At 40.3% G+C, this 24,082-nt stretch overlaps 1 protein-coding gene across 1 annotated transcript; it reads right to left on the bottom strand.

Annotated features, from left to right (window-relative positions):
- Nucleotides 1–7,800: 7,800 nt before the first annotated feature.
- Nucleotides 7,801–11,486, bottom strand: NPVF (neuropeptide VF precursor). The gene is made up of 3 exons (XM_037385959.1): nucleotides 11,312–11,486; nucleotides 9,152–9,524; nucleotides 7,801–8,265 (listed from the first exon to the last, which is right to left on the bottom strand). The coding sequence occupies exons 1-3, from the start codon at nucleotides 11,450–11,452 to the stop codon at nucleotides 8,258–8,260; spliced, it is 522 nt and encodes a 173-aa protein (XP_037241856.1). The 5' UTR covers nucleotides 11,453–11,486; the 3' UTR covers nucleotides 7,801–8,257.
- Between the last annotated feature and the right edge of the window lie 12,596 nt (nucleotides 11,487–24,082).

Raw genomic sequence — 24,082 nt, 5'->3', positions numbered from 1 at the left:
TCTGCTTTTAACAGTTTCTGACGGTCCAGTATGCAAAGACTGAATAGGTTTACATGCATACACAGTGGTGTTTCTGGTGCTTGTTAGCTAGTGAGTATCTGAACAAGAAATTCTGTAGCAGACATGTGAAAGCATATAATACAATAGTGATTTAAGAGAACAGTATTATACAAAACAAGAATAGATTATTCACTGTCGAGATAATACTAACAAATGAGAATATTTTGCTGTTATATGTTGGAAAACAGGGAGGGGGAAAAGCCTTTACTTTATACATTACCTGCAAACTTTTTGCTATGTGCTCCTTTTCATAGTCAGCCCAAGTTACCATATTCTCATCTCTGATTTCTGGAGAATCAGCACTGCATAGGCACAGCCTGTGCTGCTGTTGTGCCAGTGCCAAACTGTGCACCATCTGCACTTAACAGGAGAGGGAAATAAGACCCAGAGAATTTATCACCAGTTATACATTTGAGATGGGGGTGGGCTCTACAATCCTCTAGGCCACCCCTGGGTATTCATAAATTCATATGCAGTGTAAATATGTGTAAGAATACACTTGTTAAGAAATGTCTTGAAATACAGAACTTCAAGAAGCATATGGTGGTGGCTGAGTAGGCACAGGAAGTACCTTCTGAAGACAATCTGCTCTTTTCCCCTCCCTTACTCTTTCTACACAAGGCTGATACTTCTAGTTCAAGAGCAATTCAGAATCACCTGCATTTGCACTTCCTTCAGGATTTCATAAGCCTTATGTGATCCCAGTATAACTACACTATAGGTACCCTGCTGTACCTTCACTGGTGTTTGATTTCTTCACAGGCATCTAAATTAAACCTGTGACTTTTCTTTCATAGCTGCCAAAATAAATCATCTGCTGAATTAGGCTGTACCATTTCATTTGAAATGTCTCTTGAGGGAGATGCAAACTTGGAGCTCTCATAATTGATGATGGTCTCTAAGGACAAGTAGGTACTTGGTCAAATAGGTAACCACACTCAAAGACAAGCTCAGCACCCAATGTATGCTTTTTTTTCTTAGCTTGAGCCTCTCTCTTCAACAGCAGGGTTCAAAGAAAGTTTGTCTCCATTCCTTTACAAATAAAATTCTCCACATTGGCCATATAATATAGTTAGTACTAAATACTTTTATTACCCCAAGATGCAGATGTATTTTATGTACCCACATAGTTGAACAGGTAAGAGAAGCAGCTGATTTTAAAAAGTTCCTTTCTGTTCTTCACAAATTCATGCAAATAGGCCAGCTGAGTCCTGCTGGGAATGAACAGCACATGGAGCTCATCAGACCTTACTGGTTCTGTTCAGGATTGTATTGGGTTTGTGTGGCAAAGTTGTTTGGTTGTTGGGGTTGTTTTGTTTTTGCTTTTTGGGGGGGTGGGGTGAGGTGTCGGGCTGCAGTGGTGGCTTCTGTGAGAAGCTGCTAGAAGCTTCCCCTGTGTCCAATAGAGTCAATGCCAGCAGGCTTCAAGACAAACCCAGTGCTGGCCAAGGCTGAGTAGTACATCTGTGGTAGTACATCTGTGATAACATATTTAAGGAGGGGGCGGGGGAAACACCTCTGCAATTGCAACTGAAGAGAGGAGTGAGAATATGTGAGAGCAAGAGCTCTGCAGACACCAGGGTCAGTGAAGAAGGAGGGGGAGGAGGTGCTCCTGGTGTTGGAGCAGGGCTTCCCCTGCAGCCCCTGGTGAAGACCCCTGTGAGGCAGGCTGTCCTCCTGCAGCTCATGGAGGTCCGTGGTGGAGCAGATACCCACCTGCAGCCCATGGAGGACCCGCACCAGAGCACGGGGAGGTGCCCAAAGGAGGCTGTGATCTGGGGGAAGCTGTGCCGGAGCAGGCTCCCGGCAGGACCCATGGAAAGAGAGAAGCCCACACTGGAGCAGGTTTGCTGGCAGGACTTGTGACCCCACAGGGCACCCATGCCGGAGCAGTCCTTCCTTGAAGGACTGCGCCCCATGGAAGGGACCCATGCTGGAACAGTTTAAGAACTGCAGCCTGTGGGAAGGACTTATGTTGAAGAAGTCCATGGAGGACTGTCTCCTGTGGGAGGGACCCCAGGCTGGAGCAGAGGAAGAGTATGAGGAGCCCTCCCCCTGGGGGGGAAGGAGCGGCAGAGACCACAAGTGATGAGCTGACAGCAACCCCCTTCCCTCTGCTGCTGTGGGGGAGGCGGCGGAGGATTCGGGAATGAAGCCGAGGCCAGGAAGAAGGGAGGGGTGGGGAAGGTGTTTCAAGATTGATTTTTTGTTTCTCATTACCCTACCCTGATTTGATTGGCAATAAATTGAACTAATTTCCCTGAGCTGAGTCTGTTTTGCCCGTGATAGTAATTGCTGAGTGACCTCCCTGCCCTTATCTCAACCCACAGGCTTTTCATTGTATTTTCTCTCCCCTGTCCAGCTGAGGAGGGAAGTGGTAGAGCAGCTTTGGTGGGCAGCTGGTGTCCAGCCAGGGTCAACCCACCACAAGCATCTCCACAAATTGTAAATCTATTTTCTTGCAACTGAAAAAGTTAGTATAAAGCTCCTCAGATAGTAAGATGAACTATTTTATACTTTGAATCTTAGTGATGCAAAGTAATTTAGGTGCTTTAGCAGCTAAGGGTCAAAACTCAAGCAAAGTTTTGAGTTAAGATATGCCTAATAGTTGCCTCTGATTTTGAACCATTGCTCATCTATCACTTGATAGATCTGTCACAGTTTATGCACAAATGTGGTATTTGCAAAGACAGGTATGGTGACTTTTCCGTGGGGGTGGTGAGGCACTGGCACAGGCTGCCCAGAGCAGCTGTGGATGCCCCATCCCTGGCAGTGTTCAAGGCCAGGCTGGACGGGGCTTTGAGCAACCTGGTCTAATGGAAGGTGTCCTGCCCATGGCAGGAGATTTGGAACTAGATGATCTTTAAGGTCCCTTCCAACCCAAACCATTCTGATTCTATTCTATGACTTAATGTGCCCTGCAATATACATATTGCATTGTGCATATCTGTGCTACGGTATGCGATATATGAAGTTTAGCTCCTGTTTCTAATGTTTAACCATTTCTTTCATTATGGCTGAGTTATCAAATATATGTGAGAAGAAAGGAGAATAAATGTTTTGCAATAGGTAGAACGTGAAGCTGTAAGTGAAAGGATTGAAAAATCACCTGAATGGTTATTGGTTGCCTCTAGCTATATATGCAAGACCAACCCTCTAGGTACATCTGAACTGCAGGAATTCTGAGAGAATTCTGAAAGAGGGAAGTTTCTGATACACGCTTTGCTTTCAGCTCTGTTGAACCATAAACTAACTTCTATTTGTTTTCTGGCTTATGCATAGAATTTTCAGTGTGTTGTGAGAGACCAAGTAGCTGGTTGTCATACTAAGGACAATAAACATAGTAATTGAAAGTGTGGTAGAAGTCACTTGTTAAGAACATCAGACCTGAGCTGAATATATTTTAAGTGCAAAAGCTTCAAAACAAGAACAGGTGTCCTAAATATGACAAAATAGGGGGAAAGAGCTAAGTGGTCAGCAAGTTCCAGAAGATGGGAATAGCTAAGGGCTTCTAACTACCTGCACCATTATTGCTATTGACTAGGAGGCCTTCTGCTGTGGCAAGTGACCTACAATTGGTGAGGGAGTTGGGGTCAGAGTTATAAAAGTGTATAAGGAAATAGAAATAAAGATTCCTTTGTGAAGTAATAGTTTTGTCTTACCTTTGCATCTCCCAAGCTTGAAGAATCATAGAATCACAAAACGTCTGGGTTGGAAGGGTCCTCTGGGTTCATCTGATCCAAAGTCCTGTTGAAAGCAGGACCATAAAAGAAATAATTATCTGCTGAGGTGCTGCTGTGTGAGACAAAGCAATACTTAGATGCCTCTGAAAATCTGGGATGTAGCAAAATGAATTTTTCTGTGCAGGGTGTTTCTGATCTATGTCTTAATCACCTGACTCCTTTTTTAAGACTTGCAAACAATAGAAAAAACCTTCTGGTTTTCCTTTTACTTTATGCACTATCAGCAGGTTGGAGGATGGTCATAAAGGGAAGGAATGAACTTGAGTAGCATTTAATACCTTCTGTTTTTAGAAAACTATTATAACCATGTAATTTTCTTATAATAAAAGTACAACTGTAGACCGCAAAATATATGGGCTTTCAGAAAATCCATATCTAGAATACCATCTGTAAGAGAAACCCATTTTTTGCTGGTTTTTACCAACATTTTAATTGGATGTGGTTCCAGGTAAGGCCATGGGACTGAACTTCTGGCTAATCACTTCATAGGATCCACATAGTTATGAAAAGAAGAAAAAATGTATTTTACACTCTCCATCATTCTTGAGATAAAATACACATAAGGATGCCTTAAGCCTTTTTTTCCCTTCCTAACAGCACAGATTTTTCTCATCCATATTCCATGCTACAAAAGATCTGAGTGGTACTGGCTGAGGCCCTTCTATATCTTATGTCATCAGGAGAGCAGCACAAGGGCGAATTGGGTATCTATGGGTATCCATGCATTTGTGCTAGATTTACTTAGCTAGCTTACTTTAGTGGATGTCACTAATGAAAACATTTTCAATTCCTGCTAATGAGTATTCTTCAAGAGAGGGCAATTTAAAAAATGTTCTGTTTAGGGTTTGCAAATTTCTAGAAAGAAAATGCAAAAGGCAGTTGCAATAGAGGTTGAATTGAATCTAAGACTGACAGATTTCAAATGCCAGATGACCGAGGCTTTGGCTCTTTCTGAGAGTAGAACAACAGTGGCTCTCTACATTCCATTATATCTGTCCAAATGATATATTGAAATCAACAACATGATGACCCCTCAGACTTATAAATTAATCAGTAGATTGTCAGCTGTCTTCTCTATAAGCTTAAGTCAGAATCCAAAATAAGCCTGGTGTTGCTTTTGCACAGAGGCTTTAATAACAGACATAAATATTACAAGTGTGGCAAGAAAGGATGAGAGCTCCTGAACCCTACTAGAATTCACGCTGGTAAGCCTCAATAGTCTCTCACTTAATTTACTTGAGTCCTTTCCTTGCTTTTTCCCAACTCGTGAATAATATCTGTATATGTATAATAAATAACCTGATGAGTGATAGCTATAGCAATGTATGTTGCCTGTTGTGCCCCTTCTCCTCTCATTGCACTACCCAGTGATTGTTTTCTTGGCTCACATGCTCTCAAGCCAAACAGAAATTTTGCACAGCATAGCATAATTCCTCCTGTATGTACTTTTCACCTAGCTCTTCCTCTGCTGAGGGAAAATAAATCAACAGCCATCTGCTGCATCCGTGCTGTGAAGCTTGCAATAAGAGGGCAACCTAATTGTACTTACTGCTTGGCCAATGTTTGGGCTTCTGCTTTCCTCCCATAACAGCCATCATTAATGCCAATTGACGCACTACCCTTTCCCTGTTGCTAGGTGATATGTGCCTTAAAAAAAGGAGCTTCTATTGCTGCTCAGGGATTCTCACAAATCTTGTTTGCTGTTGGTTCACATGATGTGCAGTGAGTTTTGCAGGACCAGAACACAACTCAAAGTTCAGGACATTTCCTTCTGCTGTTCGTTTGACTGTAAATCATTTAAAGATAGATCCCAGTTTTCCTGACTAAAAACAAAGAATGACAGGTAGCAGGCAATGACAAGGCTTCTGCTTCATAGGCTGGGTCTTGGACTTCCCCCCCACAATTTGTTGACCTGTGTCCTTCAGCGTAGACTTGGCTGCAGTACCCAAGTGTTCTGCTGCAAAACTTGTCTTTCACCAGCACGTGTTAGGTAAAGTGTTTTCTGAGACTCAGAAGCAAGCCCAAAGACTGATTTGGAACTCTTACTTTCAAAAGGTGCAATCTTTGTAATTTCTTTAGATGTCCCTATCTGTGATATTTCAAGTCTGAGTGAGTAAGAGAGACTAGATATTCTAGGACTATGGTCTCACTACTTTGGATCAAATTAGATGCACCAGCCACAGGTTGAATGCTATTGCGTTTCAAGTAGCCTCATTAACTTCACAGAGGAATGGCAACTCAGGCTCTGTTCCAGTTATGAATTTATCTGATAAAAAGGATCGATTTGATTAGGTTTTTTTCCAGGTTCCTCTAAAGATATGTGGAATGTAAGGATATCTGGTGACTGGTTATTTAGCATAAAAGGCTAAGACAAGAGACAGGAGAAGTAATAAATTAAACTCTCAGATAGCCAAACCCCAAGGAAGAGGAGATAACAAGACAGTAACAAAGAGCAGAACTCTTAGATCAGTGATTGATGGGACCTAAAAGGAACCACTCAATGCCTTGAGGAGGTTCAGCCAGAGCTCTGCATCTGGTTATCATGGATCTCATGGGAAGACACAAACTTACAATGGAATATTTGAGAGGGCTTGTGGGATCACATAAAACTTATTATGGGATGTTTGAAAGGATGTGGGAAAGTGCTAAACTTATTTTGGGATGTTTAGAGGTTTAGAGCCAAAGACAGTCAAAGGGAGGGATCAAGACAGATGGGGGAAGAACAAGCATGGGAAAATGGAAAAGAGGGGGATAAAAGAGGTCAGCGGCATGCAGTCAAGCTGCTGTCAGTATTTTTTGTCAGGCTACGCCCTGTGTCTGATCATCACAGTGTGCCTTGTCTTCTTGTTAAACTCAATAATGGAATGTTTTCCTGTGTGTGTGCTCTGTTCCGCATGCACGTGTGTGTGCATGATCTGCTAGCAAATTTCAAGCCAGACTAGCTGGTGAGTAGAGTGAGTGGTCTGAATATCAGCAGCTGGGGATAGAGACTGAGGGTTGAAGGGACCTGCAGGTCTGAGAGCTAGCAACTGGAGAGATCGATTGTCTGGATACCAGCTATTGAACAGACTGAGCATGTAACAGCTGCTGCTGAAGGGACCCGTTTGTGTCTGTGATTCTGTTAGAATTTAGTGCCGGACTAGCTAATGAGCAGCAGAAGAGGTGTGGGAGCCAGCTACCAGAGAGACTATAGGTTGGGACAGTGGAGGGACCAAGGGTCTGAGAGCCAGCTGCTGGAGAGGCCACAGGTCTGGAACAGCTGCTGGAGGGATCTGTTTGCATGTGTTTGGGCGGGAGACATGCTAGCCAGTGTTCAGTTTGATTAGCCTGTGAGTGAGAAGAGGATCAGCCCATTTGTATGTTTATGTCAGTCATCTTGGTGTGTATGGGGAGACTCTAAAGGTGCTGCTCTCTTGTCTGTTGGTAGCCTGCTGTGGCTGTATAGTGTGTGTATGTACGTGTGGTGTGTTTTTGCGGGATGCTTAGCCCCACCATTGGTCAGACATGGTGTCAAGGTAATGCAGCATCTGAGGACCAGAAGAAAGAATCCTTTAGATCCCATAGTCCACTAGATCTGGTTTCCCTGTAACAGGTGTGAATTCAGCTTCTTTTCAAAGCATATTGAAAACTTTTGGAGAAAGCCTAACCACACGATATTCTACTTAGAAGGGAATGGTTTTCGAAAGAAATATGAAATGGAAATATGGGCTTATAATGGAGTAGCCACTTCTGCATGTGTATCTGGTAGCTGTAATGTCACATTAACAGAGGAGTCGGGACACCCGCAGGGCAGATCTTGTAGGACATTAGGGAGGGCATTATCTCAGATACAAAACCCAAGATAGTTGTATTACGATATGACTTTGGTTAGATGTTACTCCTCTGTGGGGATCCAGGATGCTAGGTTTTATTTGTGGCAAATACTTGACAAGTTGCCTTTCAGATTTATGTCTAACATGACTCATAAACAACAGGAAAAGCGCTTTCTCTACCTTTTACTTGGTTTTCTTTAGCTGTGTCTGACACAAAAGGTACCAGTGCTTTTGATCCTGCTGCTGTTTGTTATTCATATCATAGGCTTATTTTTATTTGTAGCATGCTTCTTTATTCATACCACGCTTCTTTAATTTTGCTTAAAGTGCTTTCAATTATACAGCCATTGTTCTGAAATTAGGTTTACAACCAACAGGACATGTCACGCAGAACTAGATAGAATTTATACTGCACTGCCACTAAAGTAAGCTACTACAGTAGTCACTACAAATATCATTGCCTTATACATCAAGGATTTGTACAGAATAAATACATTATTCATAACATGAGGACAGATTTGTATTTCAGTTCTCATGTTTCCTTTTCAAGACCTTTAGTTTTGAAAACACGTTGCAGCTTTTCCAGGTCTTTCAGATTCTGTCTTCATGATTTCATTCCAGTATTAACGTAACTGGTGGAATTCATATTCCTGAAAATATCAGACAAATAAAACAAGATCTGTTATAATGAGGTGAGACAGTGAGAAAGGAATGAAAGGAATCAAATTAAATAGGAAAGAACCTTGGCTTCTGTTACATCAGTTATCTTTCCTGGCCTGAACTTCTACTTTACGCGTGTCAGATGCAAGTTGGTTGTAGACAACTGAAACTTGGTTATAAGACAAATGGACAGTTCAGATAAAGCAGCAGATATGATAAGAAGATTGTTATTGAAAAGCTGGCTTAGTTTGTTCTTAATAATAGGCAGGAAATATTTTTTCTATATTGAAAAAAATTCTGAGATGTTAAAAAACATTTTTCATCTTAACTTGGAACAAAAAATCAAAATCTCAAGCATTGTCTCAGTAAGACAATCTGGAAAAAAACCACGTTCAGATTAGAAAAAAGGCAGCATTTAAAAATTCAGCTTGGAATGTTGTCTTTTTTTTTTTTTAACTCAGATTTGCATAGATTTAGAAAATGGAAGAGTAACTTTTTAGGTAATTTTGTTTCATTATTTTATAGTGCTGAAATGGGATATTTTAATGATTTTGAACCATTTTCACCAGAGCTTTAAACTTTTCAAAATGAAACCTGATCTAAAAAAAGTGTTGTCAAACCTAATCTTGTCATGAACGTTTTCAGCTTTGGCTATTTGACATCTTCTTATTAGAAAAGATTTCATAAAGTGGTTCTCTACTAGCTCTTGTGTTGAGACTTTTTGATTTGATGGACTGCAGATCTTTCTTTTGACAAACTGGACTCGTATTGAAATGCTTAGGGAATATCCCTTGAGGAAGTCTGGTATTTGATCATCGCTTACCTATGATTTAATGTGCATTTTAATCTATGGCTTGAACGCTTGCATAGTATTACCTGGTTCAGATTCCTGAACATCTTGAGACAGATTGACAGACAGTGACTTCCCAAATCGCTGTGGGAAATTCAGAAGTGATTGACTGGAACTCTTAACAAGTGGAGATCTCCCAAGCCTGTGTGATACCTTTGGAACATGCCTAGGTATGTTCTCTCCAAAAGCTCTCCCAAATCTCAGAGGCAAATTAGCAATTGGTTTAATGCTTCTTTCTTCTGGATAATTTCTTCCAAACCTAAGAGGTAAATTAGCAACTGAATTTGGCATCTTGTTTACTGTAGGAGAGTTCATTTTAATCATATTTTTTGATCCCCAGTCCTTCATTTCTTCAAAATTGAGACTCCTTTGCTTTTCTTCCAAGGTATTATCTTTAATCTAAAGAAAAATAATTTTAAAAAAGATACTATCATTTTATAGGGCATTACTCCAGCTACCAATCACACAAAGTATTCATTTCCATATCTCCTTAGAAAACTGCTGGCTGACACTCTTTTTTGGATATCTAATGCTGTTTAGCTGTATTTGCTAAACTCCATTGTAATGTGAGCTACTTCGTATGGATTATTTCATATGCAGACGTTGTCCTGCTCAACTTTTCAGTATACTGGCCACAAGAGCACATATCTGTATCAGTATCCACAACTGTTCAAATGGTGTCAGTAGGAAATATTTCTGGGCTTAGGTGTCGGTACCTGTGCCATCAGTTAAGTGTGGACACGAGTCATTGTCAGGTCCCCATTTGCTAATATCAATTGAAGTTGTCTGCGGGGGGAAGATGCTGACTGTATTTAGTGACTTGACACAGACCCAGCCTCTTACTTATCTGGTTGGGATGAACAGGAGGATGGGCCAAGTTTCTTCCTAAGCACTGAGTGGATGCTTTTGACCCTGTATTCTGCTGGGCTAACAGTCACAGGGATTAATGGGAAGGGTCAGGTCCACATCATGCCTGTTCTGGCCTTGCAGCATAGAGACTTAAAGCGCTCTGAGCTTTAAGTTGCTCTAGTCCTCTACTAGTACACAAGATGCATTAGGAGCTTCTGGGCTCCCAATCCTTGCGCAGCCAGCACAAGATCTATTTTCTGTGTCTATGCTGGCATACAACGGAGAACTAAGCCTAGTATATTGCCTGTCTCATGATGTAAAGGGCAGCTGTGTCCTGAAAAATAGCTGTATCAACATGACCCTTTCTTATGTAGCAGTGTTCCTTCCCTGGGCATATTAAAAATCACGTATTTTTGAGACAAAAATAAGTTTCCAAGCCTCAACAGCAAATATGTACAAATATGGTGTTTAATTTCAGTTAAAGACACAAATGCTACTAGTCCTAATTTCAGTTCCTTGCCCCTATTTGGTAACTTCCCCAGGAGCTTCTCCAGCTACTCGAAGAGAAGGGGAATGAACCATTCTAGTTCATACTCCATGATTAAAAAATTTAATAAATTATCCAACTGATTGCACCTGCACACCCCTTCTGAAATATATAAAAGACAGTGAGCTGAAGACCAGACCATTTTGCTAGTATAATTAAAGTTGTAGTTTGGTTTGAGGGATCTTTATTACACCAATGATGATGAGTCAAAAAGAGAGGTTGGCTCTCATTTCCCAGGGAGTATTTACAGGGCAGACAAGAAAAATAATACAGATGAGCTGTGCAAATTTAAATTGGCATCTATTGAGACACAATAAATGTGTAACCCTGCAAAGATATTTTTATAGTCAATTTCCAGAGTAGAATTTTAAGACCATTAACTATATTAGATTTAAAATGTTCTCAGTTTATCATTATTCGTTGAGTATTACAAGCATGCCTTTATTAATTTTCTATTAATAATGTATCTGTTATATTATGTGCATAAAATGCCTGACAGGAACGTGAATTGAGGCCCCACTGTGTAAGTAAGAAACATTTCAGAGGAAGTCTCAACCTAATCGCAAGGCTGTATTGCAAGAAAATTGAAACATGAATTGATTTGCACAGTATGTGTGTCGAAGCAAATGAATTTCCTGAAAATTCTTTCAACAAGCTTTTTTCATTCTGCTAGTGCTGTAATGCTGAATACTGTGCAATGAGGTTAGGAGAGCCTTTGCCAAGAAATTCAAAGTGCTCAGGATCTAACCCACAGTTCCCCAAAATAATGTCACAGTAATATAGATCTTACCTCGTAATATTTACCATCATCGTCTTCTCTGCTCTGCAGACTGGACTTCATCGGTTCATCTAGGCACATGCTATTTGATGTTAGAAAGACCACTATAGGTAAAGCAAATAGGATAAACTTCTTGGTTGAGATGACTTTCATTTTTCTCAAATTAAGCTTGCTTAGAGAGCTCAGAATCTGTACAGAAAATAAAACTGCCATCATTTTATATGATCAGAAAACAAAAAGATTTTGTTCCCTATGACATCAGTCTCAAAAGCTTCCATTCTTAATATTAATTAGGGAAGTAATTTGAATATATTTGAAAAATGTTGGGAATTTCTTTTGTGAACATTTTTAACCAACATAGCTTCTTGTTAGGGACACACTGACTTTACAAATATTTTCTTCTGGTGAAATATTTCTTAATTAGCTAAATTTGAGAACCATGACAGTAGCATACAACAGCCACAATGTTGCATCACCAGTAGACAAAACCACCCTGTTTCTTTCTTTTGTATCAGTGTCCTCAGAAGGACTATGAAAGAAAGCTTTCCCCATGTATGTATTCCTCTGCTTAAATGGTCCTTTTGCACCATACAATGCTTGTTTGTTATGTACAGCTAGGGACATTTGGCCCATTAAAATCAAATGCTGAATATTGAAGTTGTTGATCAGGTCATAAGAGATGTTATGCATCAGTGAGATCTATTGACGTACATAGTGTCTATGCTCTAAACTGAGCATGTTCATTTGCATTCAGAGTGAATTAAGAACATGCTTTTAAAACCCCGCCCATCAGCTAAGTTTCTAGAAATTTCAAAGGTTATGTTACATCTATATTCTTAAGGCCAAATTTCCAACAGCAGTTTTTAAAAAGACATCCGCCTTTCTGCTGCACATGGTGAAAGCCCTGGACTGCCCGTCTATGTTCTGTTCCAGAAGGGGATTCAGGCTCACTCTAATTGTGCCCTTAAAGTGCACATTTAATTAGTTGCTAGATAGGCTGGTGAGCCAGGCTGCTGTAAAAAAACCCAACAACATATTGTGTTGTTCTTCCATTTTTTATTCTTAAATTCTCGAAATTATTGCCTAAATCTCATATGTTAATACTTAAAATCAGATGGATAAGGAGAAAATGTGATTCCTTATGTTAAATACTCATACTGGAAAACTGGGCATTAGGCAAGTTATTTTGCAATTCAATACCAGGGTTGAAAAATGTCCGTTTATCGCAGCACTGGCATTGTTGTTCTGACAGAACATGTTTTATCCTGTGGGCAACATGAATAGTATGGACTGTTTATCTGTTGGCAGTATGTTACTGTGTTTACTACACTGTGAAGCTGAGGAGTTTGCAAGTAACCACATTTTAGAATTAAGTTGGCTTTTTTTAGGGTTTTGCAGCTGTGTGACATGCATGGAGTCATTTCTGCCTTAGATTCACAAAAACTGAGAACTTGAAGGCCTTAAGCAGCTTTGTATTAGAGCTAACAAAATACTCAGACCTCCTTCTGGGCTCATGAGAACCACAGATTGTGTGTTGGAAACTGCTCTGACATGACTGCTACTCTAACTTGACCAAGATAACAGGAAACCCTGAATGTATCATCTAAATTGTTTACTAGAGCCACTAGCCAAGGTGTATTTGCCACTAGAGTGAAAAAAGAAAACTGAATTCCACTGAATGATCTGCCTGGAAGAATTAACAACTTACCCTTTCCCTCTCCCACACTTTAATCCTTATCCAATAGCAGGAGGAGCAGCAAATCCCTGTTTTCCAACTCCTGTTCCTGTCTCTCCCAACTCCTGTAATTACTGGGAATCATCTAGGGTAGGAGGATGCTGTGTTGTGGGTGTCTCCTTGAAAGGGACACAGGTAAGCAGTTTCAGAGGGAATCTGGACCTTCTTGAGAGGATGACACGAAGGCACCTGTGGAGATATTGCACAGTGCCTGCTACCAGACTCATACTTTTTAGTGAATTTCTGGCATGTTGCTATGGGAGAGTGGCAAACAGTGAACTAGTCAGGCAGTGTATGATCTTGCTTGGAAACTCCTGTGAAATGCCGCTTTTTTAGCCCGGCTCCAAAGCCAGCCCACCTGTCATCATTGTGAATCATTTACATAACTGTAAATAGTGTACCTGCCCTGGGAGGTGCTTTTCCGTGAGCTCTCCAAACCACAGGGAAGGAGTTCAGGGATCAGGAGTAAACCTGTCCCCGAGATAAGGACTGCTACACTTTTGGACATCAAAGGATTGGTTTGCCGTGCTAACCTATCCTCTGGTGGGGCTCAGACTAAGGGGTCAACCAGGTGAGAGTGCTGACTTAGGAACCAGATGTAGTGGTAACATCTGGAAGCACAGCTACATGGGGGGAGCTGGGCAGGGGGTGCGGAGTGGTGTCTACCCAGATGGCTCGCTACTGGTACTTAAGGGGAACCTGCTCGGCACAGTGTGTGTGAGGAAGCACCTCCCTTCCCAGGGGAGAGAAATCCCACGGGCAGAGCTGGAAGTGAAAAGGGAACAGTTTCTCTCAGGTGACCTTCCCCAGGTGGAAAGGGCGCAAAAGGTTCTGCTCACTTTTTATGTGGCAGAAGACCATTAGATTGTTAAGATGGATGAGAATAGTATTAGTAAGCTATATTAGGAGCCCCTGTGAGAAAAGAATGCATTTTAATCAGTCACCGGCTTTTGTGTGCCGCTTTCCCTCGTAGCACACATTATTTACATTAATTTTCTCTTTGTTTGCTGTGTGTAAACCTTCTGGCCTTGGCTGACAGCAGAAAAGGTTGGGTTCAAAGATCTGGCGCTTCTTTCAGAAAACTGCTGGAAAAAGTGACGTATGATGGGAATAAGCACAATTCTGCACAGTCTCAAGGGGCAATGCTTCCTCTTGGTATTCTCTGAGACTATTCCACAAGATGCTGGTTTAAAGTGGGATCTGGTAGATGGGAGGGAAAAGATAGACCAGTAATGATTCACAAAGGGTGGTTGTATGTGCATACATAAATGTATGTAGGAAACGAGAAAGCTTCATCTGTTCTCAGAATGCTTTGGTATTAGCCCTCCTCTCAGAGCAGGTGACTATTTTTTTAAAAAAATAATAAATATTCTTGGTAGGGAAATGGAGTTTTGGGGTCACCAAAATTTTGGCGCGTGCAAATTTGGGCCAAATTCTTTGGAAAACAGAGTGACTAAAAGGAGGATGTCAATGGAGAAAACCTCTAAAGGGAACCCACGTCCTCTTAGTGCTCTGGCAGATCAGGGCAGCAGTTGTCTCTTTCCAGTGAGGGCAGAGTGTGGGTTCCTGACTCTCTGGAGCCTCATATCAGAGGGCTTCCATCTGTGGGAAAGATGGATTTTCCAGGTTTCTTTTGTTTGTGGTGACAATAAAGGCAATAATGAATGCATTTCATGCCCTAATATCTATCTAACATGTGGTCATTTACCATTGGGCTTTCCTTTTACCTAGCTGCTGGTTTATGAACCTCTCTTGATCAATGGTCTTTCAATTAACTGTGTGAAGATATCTGCTTTCTAATTTAAGGAACTGGCAAGAACGAAAAACTCTCCTGCACTGTTTGGCAGAAATACAAGTTCTGTTTTCCCTAGACAGAATAGGTAAATGTATTGCTGTTGCCTAAGCCACATCAGGATTTCTTGACATTCATTTTGTCTCCCATGTATGTTGATTTTCTAATCAACATAAAGTGAAGGTTTCAGGTGTTTTGCATGCCAGGCAGTCAGAGACTTGTACGTCCCTGTACTTTCTTATGGGTTAATTTGCCTGTGATGGCTCTACAGCAGGAACTCCTTGGAAATTTCAAGTCAAGCAGATACAATGATTGTTCATTATCTTTCCTGAGGAAGACCTTGTCAGACCCTAGTGTTTAGGTACCAGAATAGGTAATGTGAACACTCTTCCTCAATGTGACTGCAAATTCTGCTGTGTTTAGACAGCAAATTGAGGCAGCTGAGGCATCCTGGCACGATTAATTACTATTATTTCTTTGGGGAGGGAAGACATATTTGTTGGTGGCAACAGTGTTGGGAAAGAGGGCTGTCTGTTCTTGAATTACTCCAGCTAGATCCACTAGGATTAGCAGACCCTAGGGTTAAGGGGTCTGATTAAGGCATATGGAGGGGATCGGGCTCTGAGTATTGTTCAAAACAACTTTTGAGTTCCTAACATCTTGTCCGACACTTGTTTTGTCTTGCTATCTGACCTCACTCATTAGCCAAGCTATTCAGAGGACTTGGCCATAACTGAACTTCTATTTTGAAAATTCCCCAGTTAAATACGAATGAGCCCTCCCATCCACATGTGATGTGGATCCCATCCACAAGCCTCACAAGGAGGGGTAATTTTAAGTTTTCCTACAGGTGCATGCTACAAACTAGAACAAGGTAGTGCTTGCTGCTTTTTTTCTTTTTTAGTGTAGGTAGGCACAGGAAAGAGCATTTAGTGGTACAACAGTAAGGTGGATCTGATCTGTGATGAGTTACTGCAGTGACTTGATGTATGTATAGCTACTTTAAAAATTTGACATTAAAATGTAATTAGTAGTAATGGTAAGAGTAGCTCAATTTCATAAGCAACTCAATGCACTGTAAGTTATTCGATTCCAGTGAAAGTTTTAATATTGCTCTTTCTTTATTAAGAATATACTGATAAATCCTTATCCATTATTAACAACATACTGTATGAAAATTGCATGTTATATGACTCATGCCACCAATGAGCATCTGTGCATTTCCATAATGATAAATCATTCATAATATATTCATTTTGCCATTATGTATTATATGACCTATTCTGTGGCTCGTTTTGAAGTAAGAAGATTTTTAAATGTATAATTTTTTCATGGGCAAGCAATTCTGTTCATTTTTCACCCGTTCCTATGGTGTGCAGTGGGTTGTGCTGGCTTTGCTTTGTTGTGCTTTGGTTCTGGTGCACAATCCAAGGTGTATTTGCTTCTAGTATTATATGGGTCTAAGAAGATAGTCAAACCTTCAGTGCACTCAGTGTCCTGACATTGTATATGGATCATGGATGTAGGCCTGGTGTCCCTCTCATACTGACAATAGATATTCCAGTGATCAGTGGAACCGGTGAAGCTTGGTTTCCCATGACTTTTTGGTGGAAGAATAAAAGACAGTGTGTGTTCTCTGAGGTCCGGTAAGGACTAACCTTACTGTAGGATCCCTGCATGAGCAGAGTGATCTGTCCTCTCTTGCCATGCCTGTTACCATGAAGCACAATTTCAGTGAGATTTCTCCCTGCCAAATTCAACTGAACTTGGCTTCTAGACTTCAAAGTTATCAAGGGTGATTGGCAGGCACACACTTATGCACAGAGAAACAGATTTGCTCCATTTCATTAGGAAACCAATACTAAATCAGGAATGACTCTGCTGAAATACTGCAGGTATAAAGCCTCAACATCTGTACAATTACTGTGGGCACCATAATAATTTCTATCTTTATTAATGAGGCATTAGGTCAGCTTTTGGGATTTTGCAGAAGAATAAGGGAATTTATGATGAAAGCCCCCTTTTTTGCGTACTATAGTTTGGTAAGGAAAAACAACATTTATGAAACAGCCCTCTCTGATATGCAGAATCAGACCTTCGGTTTTCATCTGCATGTAGCTCTGAACTTTCCTGTTAGCTGGGTAGTAGTAAACAAAGGGCAAATGCATGCAAATATCAAAATACAAATAATCTTATTTTAAGGTTAACCCCTATGAAGCAGTCTGCAGTGTTAGAAGTATTTTCCCTCTTGATTAGCTGACTCCAGGATATGAATATGTAATGTCACCTATTAATAGGGTTTTTTTTTCTTTTTTCCCTGAGCTTTTGGAGCAGCAGAACAGCATGAGAGAAAGAAAACAATGAGAGGCTTGAATTATTATGGTAACAAGCTGAAAATGACTTTATCTTCTTGGTAAATAAGGTGTGAACAATAATTCCAGATTAGACACGTTCTTAAATTATAAATTTGTGTTAGTAATAAACATGTTTTCAATAACATTTGCTATATAAATAGATTCTTTTTTTACGAACTACTCTGCAGAGTGTAATACTGTACTTACCAATCTACTACAGTGTGTAGCAACTCTAGCCCATTTTTGTCTATTAAAAATTAAACCCTTTTACCATACATTATTAAAAGTGCTTTGGTTGGCTGCAAATCAAGAAAGACTTCATAAAGTCTTAGAGGAACAAGAAATCTGATTAAATCTAGAGTCCACAGGCAGCAATGGAAAGTGCAGGAGAAAAAAATACAATATTAAATTATGTCTTTAAAATTCCCTCAGGACTTTAAAAAATCATTAGCAGCTTTTATTCAAGTTAACTATTAACCAAGGGGACTCTTAATAGAATCATTATTCTCTGTTCCCCCTTCAGTTTGGAACCTGGGTTAGTTATAGATACAGATAACTTCATTCCTTGCTCTCCCCTTTTTCAGAGTGATTTTTTTCTAGAAATATTGTGCTCACTTAATAGTTCCCCTGTGCCTTGTATATAAACACTGAGGAGCATGAAGATTACAGGATTTATTAGCTGAATTGTGGATTGCAGGGTCTGATTTTCAATTTAGGAAAAAATGTAAGCAACTTAGGACAGGGAAGAAATTAAAAGGAAAACACCTATGTTTCTTGGAGGGAGAAAGAGGCTGCAAGCATTTTACTGACAAAGCTGGAGCAGCAGGTCCAGCTTATTTGAAATAAAGCTTCTGTCTCTCTCTTTTTCTAAATGTAGTGTTTTAAAGGAAAAAAGAGAGAAAAAATCTGTTCTTTTCATCCTTGCTGTTTTACAACAGTGATGCTAGACGGTATCCTGGAATGCAAAGTAGCATTTCACTGGGAAGTGCTGAACTTTGCAGGTGGTGGTGGAGGAGCTGACTGTGCCATCAACTGACCTTGAGCTGAGTGTTAGCCACGAGGTCTGTAACATATCTCGAGGTCTGTAACATATCTTTGCATTGTGGAAAAGTAGCAGGGAATGTAAAGCAGCACAGCCACCACCCTGGGGCCATGGTCCATGACTGGGAGTTATTTTTGCTGCTTGCGTAGAAATAATTAGGCACAATCCTAGCTCAGAAGGTCCCCATCCCACCACCATGAGCGTGGGGAGAGGCGGGGTGGATTTCTGCCTCACTTCAGGCATGCATCCCCCTGCATCAGGGTCAGGGCTGTGCTCACCTCTGACAAACCAGGCCACCAAGAGGCAGCTTGCCACTCCTTTCCAGCTCCAGAGGCCTGCTAGCTCCTGTTGCTGTTGCCCAAATAAGCTGGAGCCAGAAAAAGGTTTGACAGACTTCTCTGCTGTCGTCTCACCTGAAAGAAAGGAGGACCTGCCAGAAGCCAGGAAGCCACTGAGCAAACCTCCTGCTATGGCCACCTCACAGGTCAAGAGCTGGTCGGCTGGTTGAAGTAGGGCTTGGGAAGAGAGGTACCAACTTGACTGAAAACAGGCAAGATTAACAATGCAGACAATTGTCTGATCATTGCAGATTTTATGCAGATTTGTTTGAAACGCAGTACTAAATATTGCTTGAGGTAGCATGCTAGGCTAGCTGGACAGCTTGGCTGCTTTAGCACTGGAATTTTTATGTTCTTGTGAGAAAAGGATCACTCTTCACTGCTTTCTCTCTCTCTCAGCTTATTATTTTTTAAATTGTCTGTGCATCCCTGTTAATCTGAAATATAGAGGACAGATTCTTGTGAAGATCTGATCCCTGTGGTGTGGCCATGAGATCAGAAGGTTTCTAATGGGAATGGTAAGATGCAAGGAAGTACTGGCACCCATGCACTGCCTGTTCTGCAGCTCCTCTGTCGTACCTCAGGGCAGCTGAATGGGGAAAGCCCATGAAGAAATATAAAGAAAAGGCACTGAGAGGACAAATCTATCACCTGAATACAGGTTGGGACATACCATTTTCAAGTGAAAGAATCTAGAGAAAAAACCCCCTAGGATTACTCAAGTTTAATTGCTGTGCTGATTTGGGGCACATACATACTGAAACAGCTATGTGCAACCTTACTCTTTTTTGAAAGAGAACATTTCAAAACTGTTTCACAGTGTGTCCCGATTTTATGAGTAAAGAACATTTATTGATCCCGCTAGGAGTTACCAGTAGTGCCCAACATTTCTGGGGTGGGCTGGCAATGGCCTGGAAGAGTCGCTTTCTAACTCTTCATGTATTGGCTTGGGCATCAGATAAACATGTACTGGAGGAAGTTCTAATATGACACAGTTTGTCAAAATCCTTATCGGATGCCAAGTCAGTTCATTTGCTACTCAGTTCCCTGAACCTTGCACAAATTTTCTTAGAGGCAAAATGAAGTTTTAGTCCCGATAACAAAGAGCTCTGGTGGCAGTTGCTGCGTTGTAAGGGAAATGCTAGGAGCAATGAGTTGTGTGTGGTGCTTGTGAAGGAAGAGAGTAAGAGGCAGAAAGAGCAGAAGAGCAAACCTGAATAGTCTGTGCAGTGTCAATCCAAAGCTCTGTTCCTTGCTCTGTAAAGTGTAGGAACTAAGTAAATTTCAAGTTATAGGGCTGTAATTCCACTGCTGGATTGTGGTGACTGTATAAGGCCAGCTGAGCTTTGCTCTTATAGTTTATGATATCACCACAATCCCCTGGTGGATTTACAGCCCTGTAATTTTTTACAGTAGTGAGCTGTTTATTTTTCTATTTACAACAGTACATCACTGGAGATATTGATAACAGTCACCTAGTTCTATCAAATAGTTCCCTATACTCTTATATTTGTTTTTGTAGAAAAAATTAAAATCGTTCTTTAGGAGCAGGCTGCCAAAGGCTGGGGGGAGGGGGGGAAAAGCTCCTTTTCTGCCTCTCTTTGTCTCTTTAAAGACTGTTTAATTTAGCAGCTATTTGTCCAGACATAGGAGGGCATAATGACTATCAATTTCACATCTCTGTATGACAAACAGCTGTATGACTCCCACTTTCACATATTTTCTTTTCTCTTTCTTGCCCCCCTGCTGTATATTAATTTCTCAATTAAAGTTCATCTTACCAGGCTGTCACACAGGCTGTCGCCGTAATAGAAGGCTGAGGGGAGGTCAGTGTGGTACATCACAGGTGGACACCAGGCCTGAGCAAGAGGCAGATCTTGGGCTTGATCCCACCCTAACACCATGCCATGGATTTTGGTTCAGAACAGATGGACTTAACCGTTAATTTCATTAGTTATGAGTGTGGCAGGGAGGTAATCGCAGCACAAGGAGATGAGCACAGTAGGTAGCTAATTTAAGTGTCATGTGCTAGGCTGCTGTAGTGTCACAGCCGTATTCTGCTCCACAGGTAACTGTGCCAATTAGTGCAAATAAATAAATATAAACGTCTAACAATCATCTCAGCTGGACTGATTGTACCCCGAGCACTGAAAGCAGAGTCATCACAACTTGGCAGCTGTGCTGAGGAGCAACTTAGGAGAGTTAAAAGCATTTGAAATAGAGAGGTAATGGATACCCAGAAGCTTTTGATTTTGATGGAAGTAACAGACCTTGGCATTTAGAAAAACTCAGTGTCTCTACTAACATCTTTCAGTACAACTTTCAGTGATTTAACTACAGGTTAAAAGGTATGTCTGTGGCCAAGAAGAACCAAACCACTGTCTCCACACACAGACTAATGGGCATATAATAGACATGTCTGCAGGACTGTGATATTAGCTGAACGCAAATTATTGGAAAGGAGATTTATTATGAATACTGAGCTATCTCCAATTCTAATCCAGAAAATCACCAGTGCAGAGTCATAGGATCAGTCACATGTGGGGAAACTTTTGTTTCTTTTTGTTGTAAACAATAAGGTGCTGGATGTGACACATGATAATCATTCTGTCTTACTCTTCAGTCTGCAATGTGAAGAAATATGATAAAAAAAAATATCTGTCTTGGTATCTTCTTTGGCAATACTCAAGACAGAAAATTTGTTTAAGAAAAAAGCCCACGCACCCTCTTCCTTGATGCTATATCTACTGGTTTAGGTCATAAGTTGGTATTTTCAGAGTGTATTTTTAATTAAGCTATACCTAAACCCCTAAGTTGCCTAGATATTAACAAGTGGGTTTAGCTAGTGCCTTCCTAAGCACTGGTAAATGCAATACTGCAATTTCACGTGAAGCATTGTCAGGCTTTTGTGTGCTCTATCTAGGTTAGGCCATGGTAGTGCTTAAAGCAGCTCAACATTTTCTAAATTTTACTTATGTGCAGACCTTAATTATTGGTAAAATATCTAAATTAGGCTATTATGTTGTTTGGTTATCATTCTTCCTTTGGGCGTACAGTGCTGTATGCGAATAAAACAAAACATAAAAGCAACTCCAAAGGATTTATTCAGCACTGTTTCAATTTAACCACACGGGGGCATGAGATATTTATTTAAGAGAGCTTTTTTAGGCATATGATGGGAAATATATGATGGAAAGCCTTACTGGTAAACAGGGATAAGAATTGTCACTTGCTCTTTTAGCTCTTTGTTTGCAATCAAAAATAGTTGGCAAATTATTGTTGCAAATGACATTAAGCTAAAATATAATAACAAACAAAAATATAGTGTGGATAGGAAAGAATATCAAAACAGATTTTAAATATCCCCATTAGTTAACCTGGCCTCTAAATATATTTTTATGATGCTATTTTGGTTCCTCTGTAAACAAAGTCTGAAATCTTCCATATAGTCCTGCACATCTGACTTAAATAACCTGAACACTTAAATTAAATGAGGAGGCTGCTCTGAAATATAGCAACCTAGATCTGGAGTAAATCCATTTCATTAATTGCCTAGATGACATTAATTTTTGTCATTCACTTGCAAGATGAATAATATGCTCTATACATTTTGGCCCTGATCCAGCAAAGCATATAAAGTCATAGTTAATGACGTTAAGTGCTTGAGTAGTTCTCCTTGAGCACATGCCTTAAGCTGAGTACATATTGAAGTACATTCCAACACAGAGAAAGTGGCACAATCAAACCTTTAATTAGTTTTAAAATGGAATTCAAAATGCAATGCAATTCTTTGCACTTTACATTGAGAAAAACCGCATGCTTTGAGACTCCCTTGGGACAGAGATGACTAAACCTATTTATCCACTTTGGTTTCCAAAGGGAATGAATGCTCATTGTTTTCTGCTGCTGTTCTCCCCTAAATTTAGAAATTTATTTTGCTCAGTCAACTGGTTTGTTTACAGCAGAATATTGATATGAATATTTCCAAGTCTGTTATTTTATGGACTTTTTTATTTATAAGATAATTCATGCATTTTGTTGATATTTAAGAGGCTGGAATATTTTTACTTCTGCTTCTGTAATTTTAAATCAGAGCAAAAATGAGCAGCAGTAACACCATCTAAACAAGTGTTCACAGTATCTGAAACTTGTTTCTTTTCAAAATAAGCTGAAAATCAGGAATTTGTACTGCACATTCCTGATCCAAATACCTTATGCTCACACAGCTCAAAGGAACCATAAATTTAGGTCTTGTATTTTGAGCCATTGTGTGCTTTCCACTCTGCAGTCTTCTGGCATGTGCCTTTGGCATACTGATCTCTGTCCAAGCAAGATCGCTGCACACAGGTGAATTCTAAGTCATGGAGGGAACACTGTGCTCCTTTTCCTCTCAGCGAGGAGAAGCCGAGAAAAACATCTTTGAATTCAATCCATACTTCACCAAAACTTGGAGTACTTTGTCTTTGGTAGAAACCCGTCTTTGTGGTAAATAGATTTCTACAGGGAGTCTAAATAATGGCCAGAGTCATAGAAGGCACAGGCAAAACTATTTCTGAACATAATATAGTTGGTACAGCACAGCAGAATTCATTCTTGAACTAGCAGACTACATCGGTTAGGAACCTTTTCCTAAGCTACAAAACCTTCTTATTTCAGTGCCTAGGCTTAGATCCATTTTGTTTGCTCCAACAATTTAATCTTGACATCATGCATTTCTAAGTGCTCTGTGAAAGCTTGCCTGAAAATCCTTCAAAACAAATGCTAAAATAACTCGAGACTGTTGATCCACTTGTATAACAAAGAAACTCACATGTCCCTTGACTGTGCTTTCACTCAGAATTAAAACACAAGCATATGCAAGGAATTACGACAAGTAAACAGAGGATCGGTCCGTGTTGCAGCCTTACCCTGGCAAAATGCCCACTGACACTAAGTGTGCGTGTGCACTCTCTGTCACAAAACAAAGCCTGTAGTATGTTTGACTGCATTTCTTTTATGTTCCCTAGTATGTCTGTTCCTTGCTAACAATGAAGCACTTGAGTGTATTAATCTCTAAAGCTATCAGCTCATCTATATGCTTTCCAAAATGGATGAGGCAATGAACATGGTGTCAGATACCGTTTTCCGGTAAGTTTTTCTGATCCACTAATGCATCAAATATATTTGAATTTACTATTCATATAACTTTTTATGGAACACTATTAAGTCAATTTGGTTGATAACCACCGTAAACTTTTTAGTAAGTTATAGTACAATGAGGTCACTATTCCTGGATGTGGTTTGCTGTATCATACACTACTTGCTGATGCCATGACATCCTTGTATGAAGGAGGAGAGCACAGTTATTTGGTTTGGTTTGTTGCGTTTTGTTGTTTGTTTGTTTGTTTTTTTTAAAAAGATTGCTTTTTCTTAAATGGAAAACTGGTTAGAGCGAATGATTTAATATTGCTCTTCCTCAAAAGCAATGGAATCTTGGGAAAGGATAAAATGGCCCATCTAAGTTGGCTACCACCTTCCTGACT

Source organism: Falco rusticolus, chromosome 4 (assembly GCF_015220075.1).
Source record: "Falco rusticolus isolate bFalRus1 chromosome 4, bFalRus1.pri, whole genome shotgun sequence".
Lineage (NCBI taxonomy): Eukaryota > Metazoa > Chordata > Aves > Falconiformes > Falconidae > Falco > Falco rusticolus.
The sequence above is the reverse complement of the archived record's forward strand: the minus strand, read 5'-3'. Positions and strand labels throughout refer to the sequence as shown.

Bases quoted from the DNA above. Each gene is read 5' to 3' on its own strand.
- NPVF (XM_037385959.1), bottom strand. From the start codon at position 11,452: ATGAAAGTCATCTCAACCAAGAAGTTTATCCTATTTGCTTTACCTATA. The intron at 9,525-11,311 runs GTAAGATCTATA...ATTTTTCTTTAG, and splicing joins ATGATGGTAAATATTACGAG to ATTAAAGATAATACCTTGGA.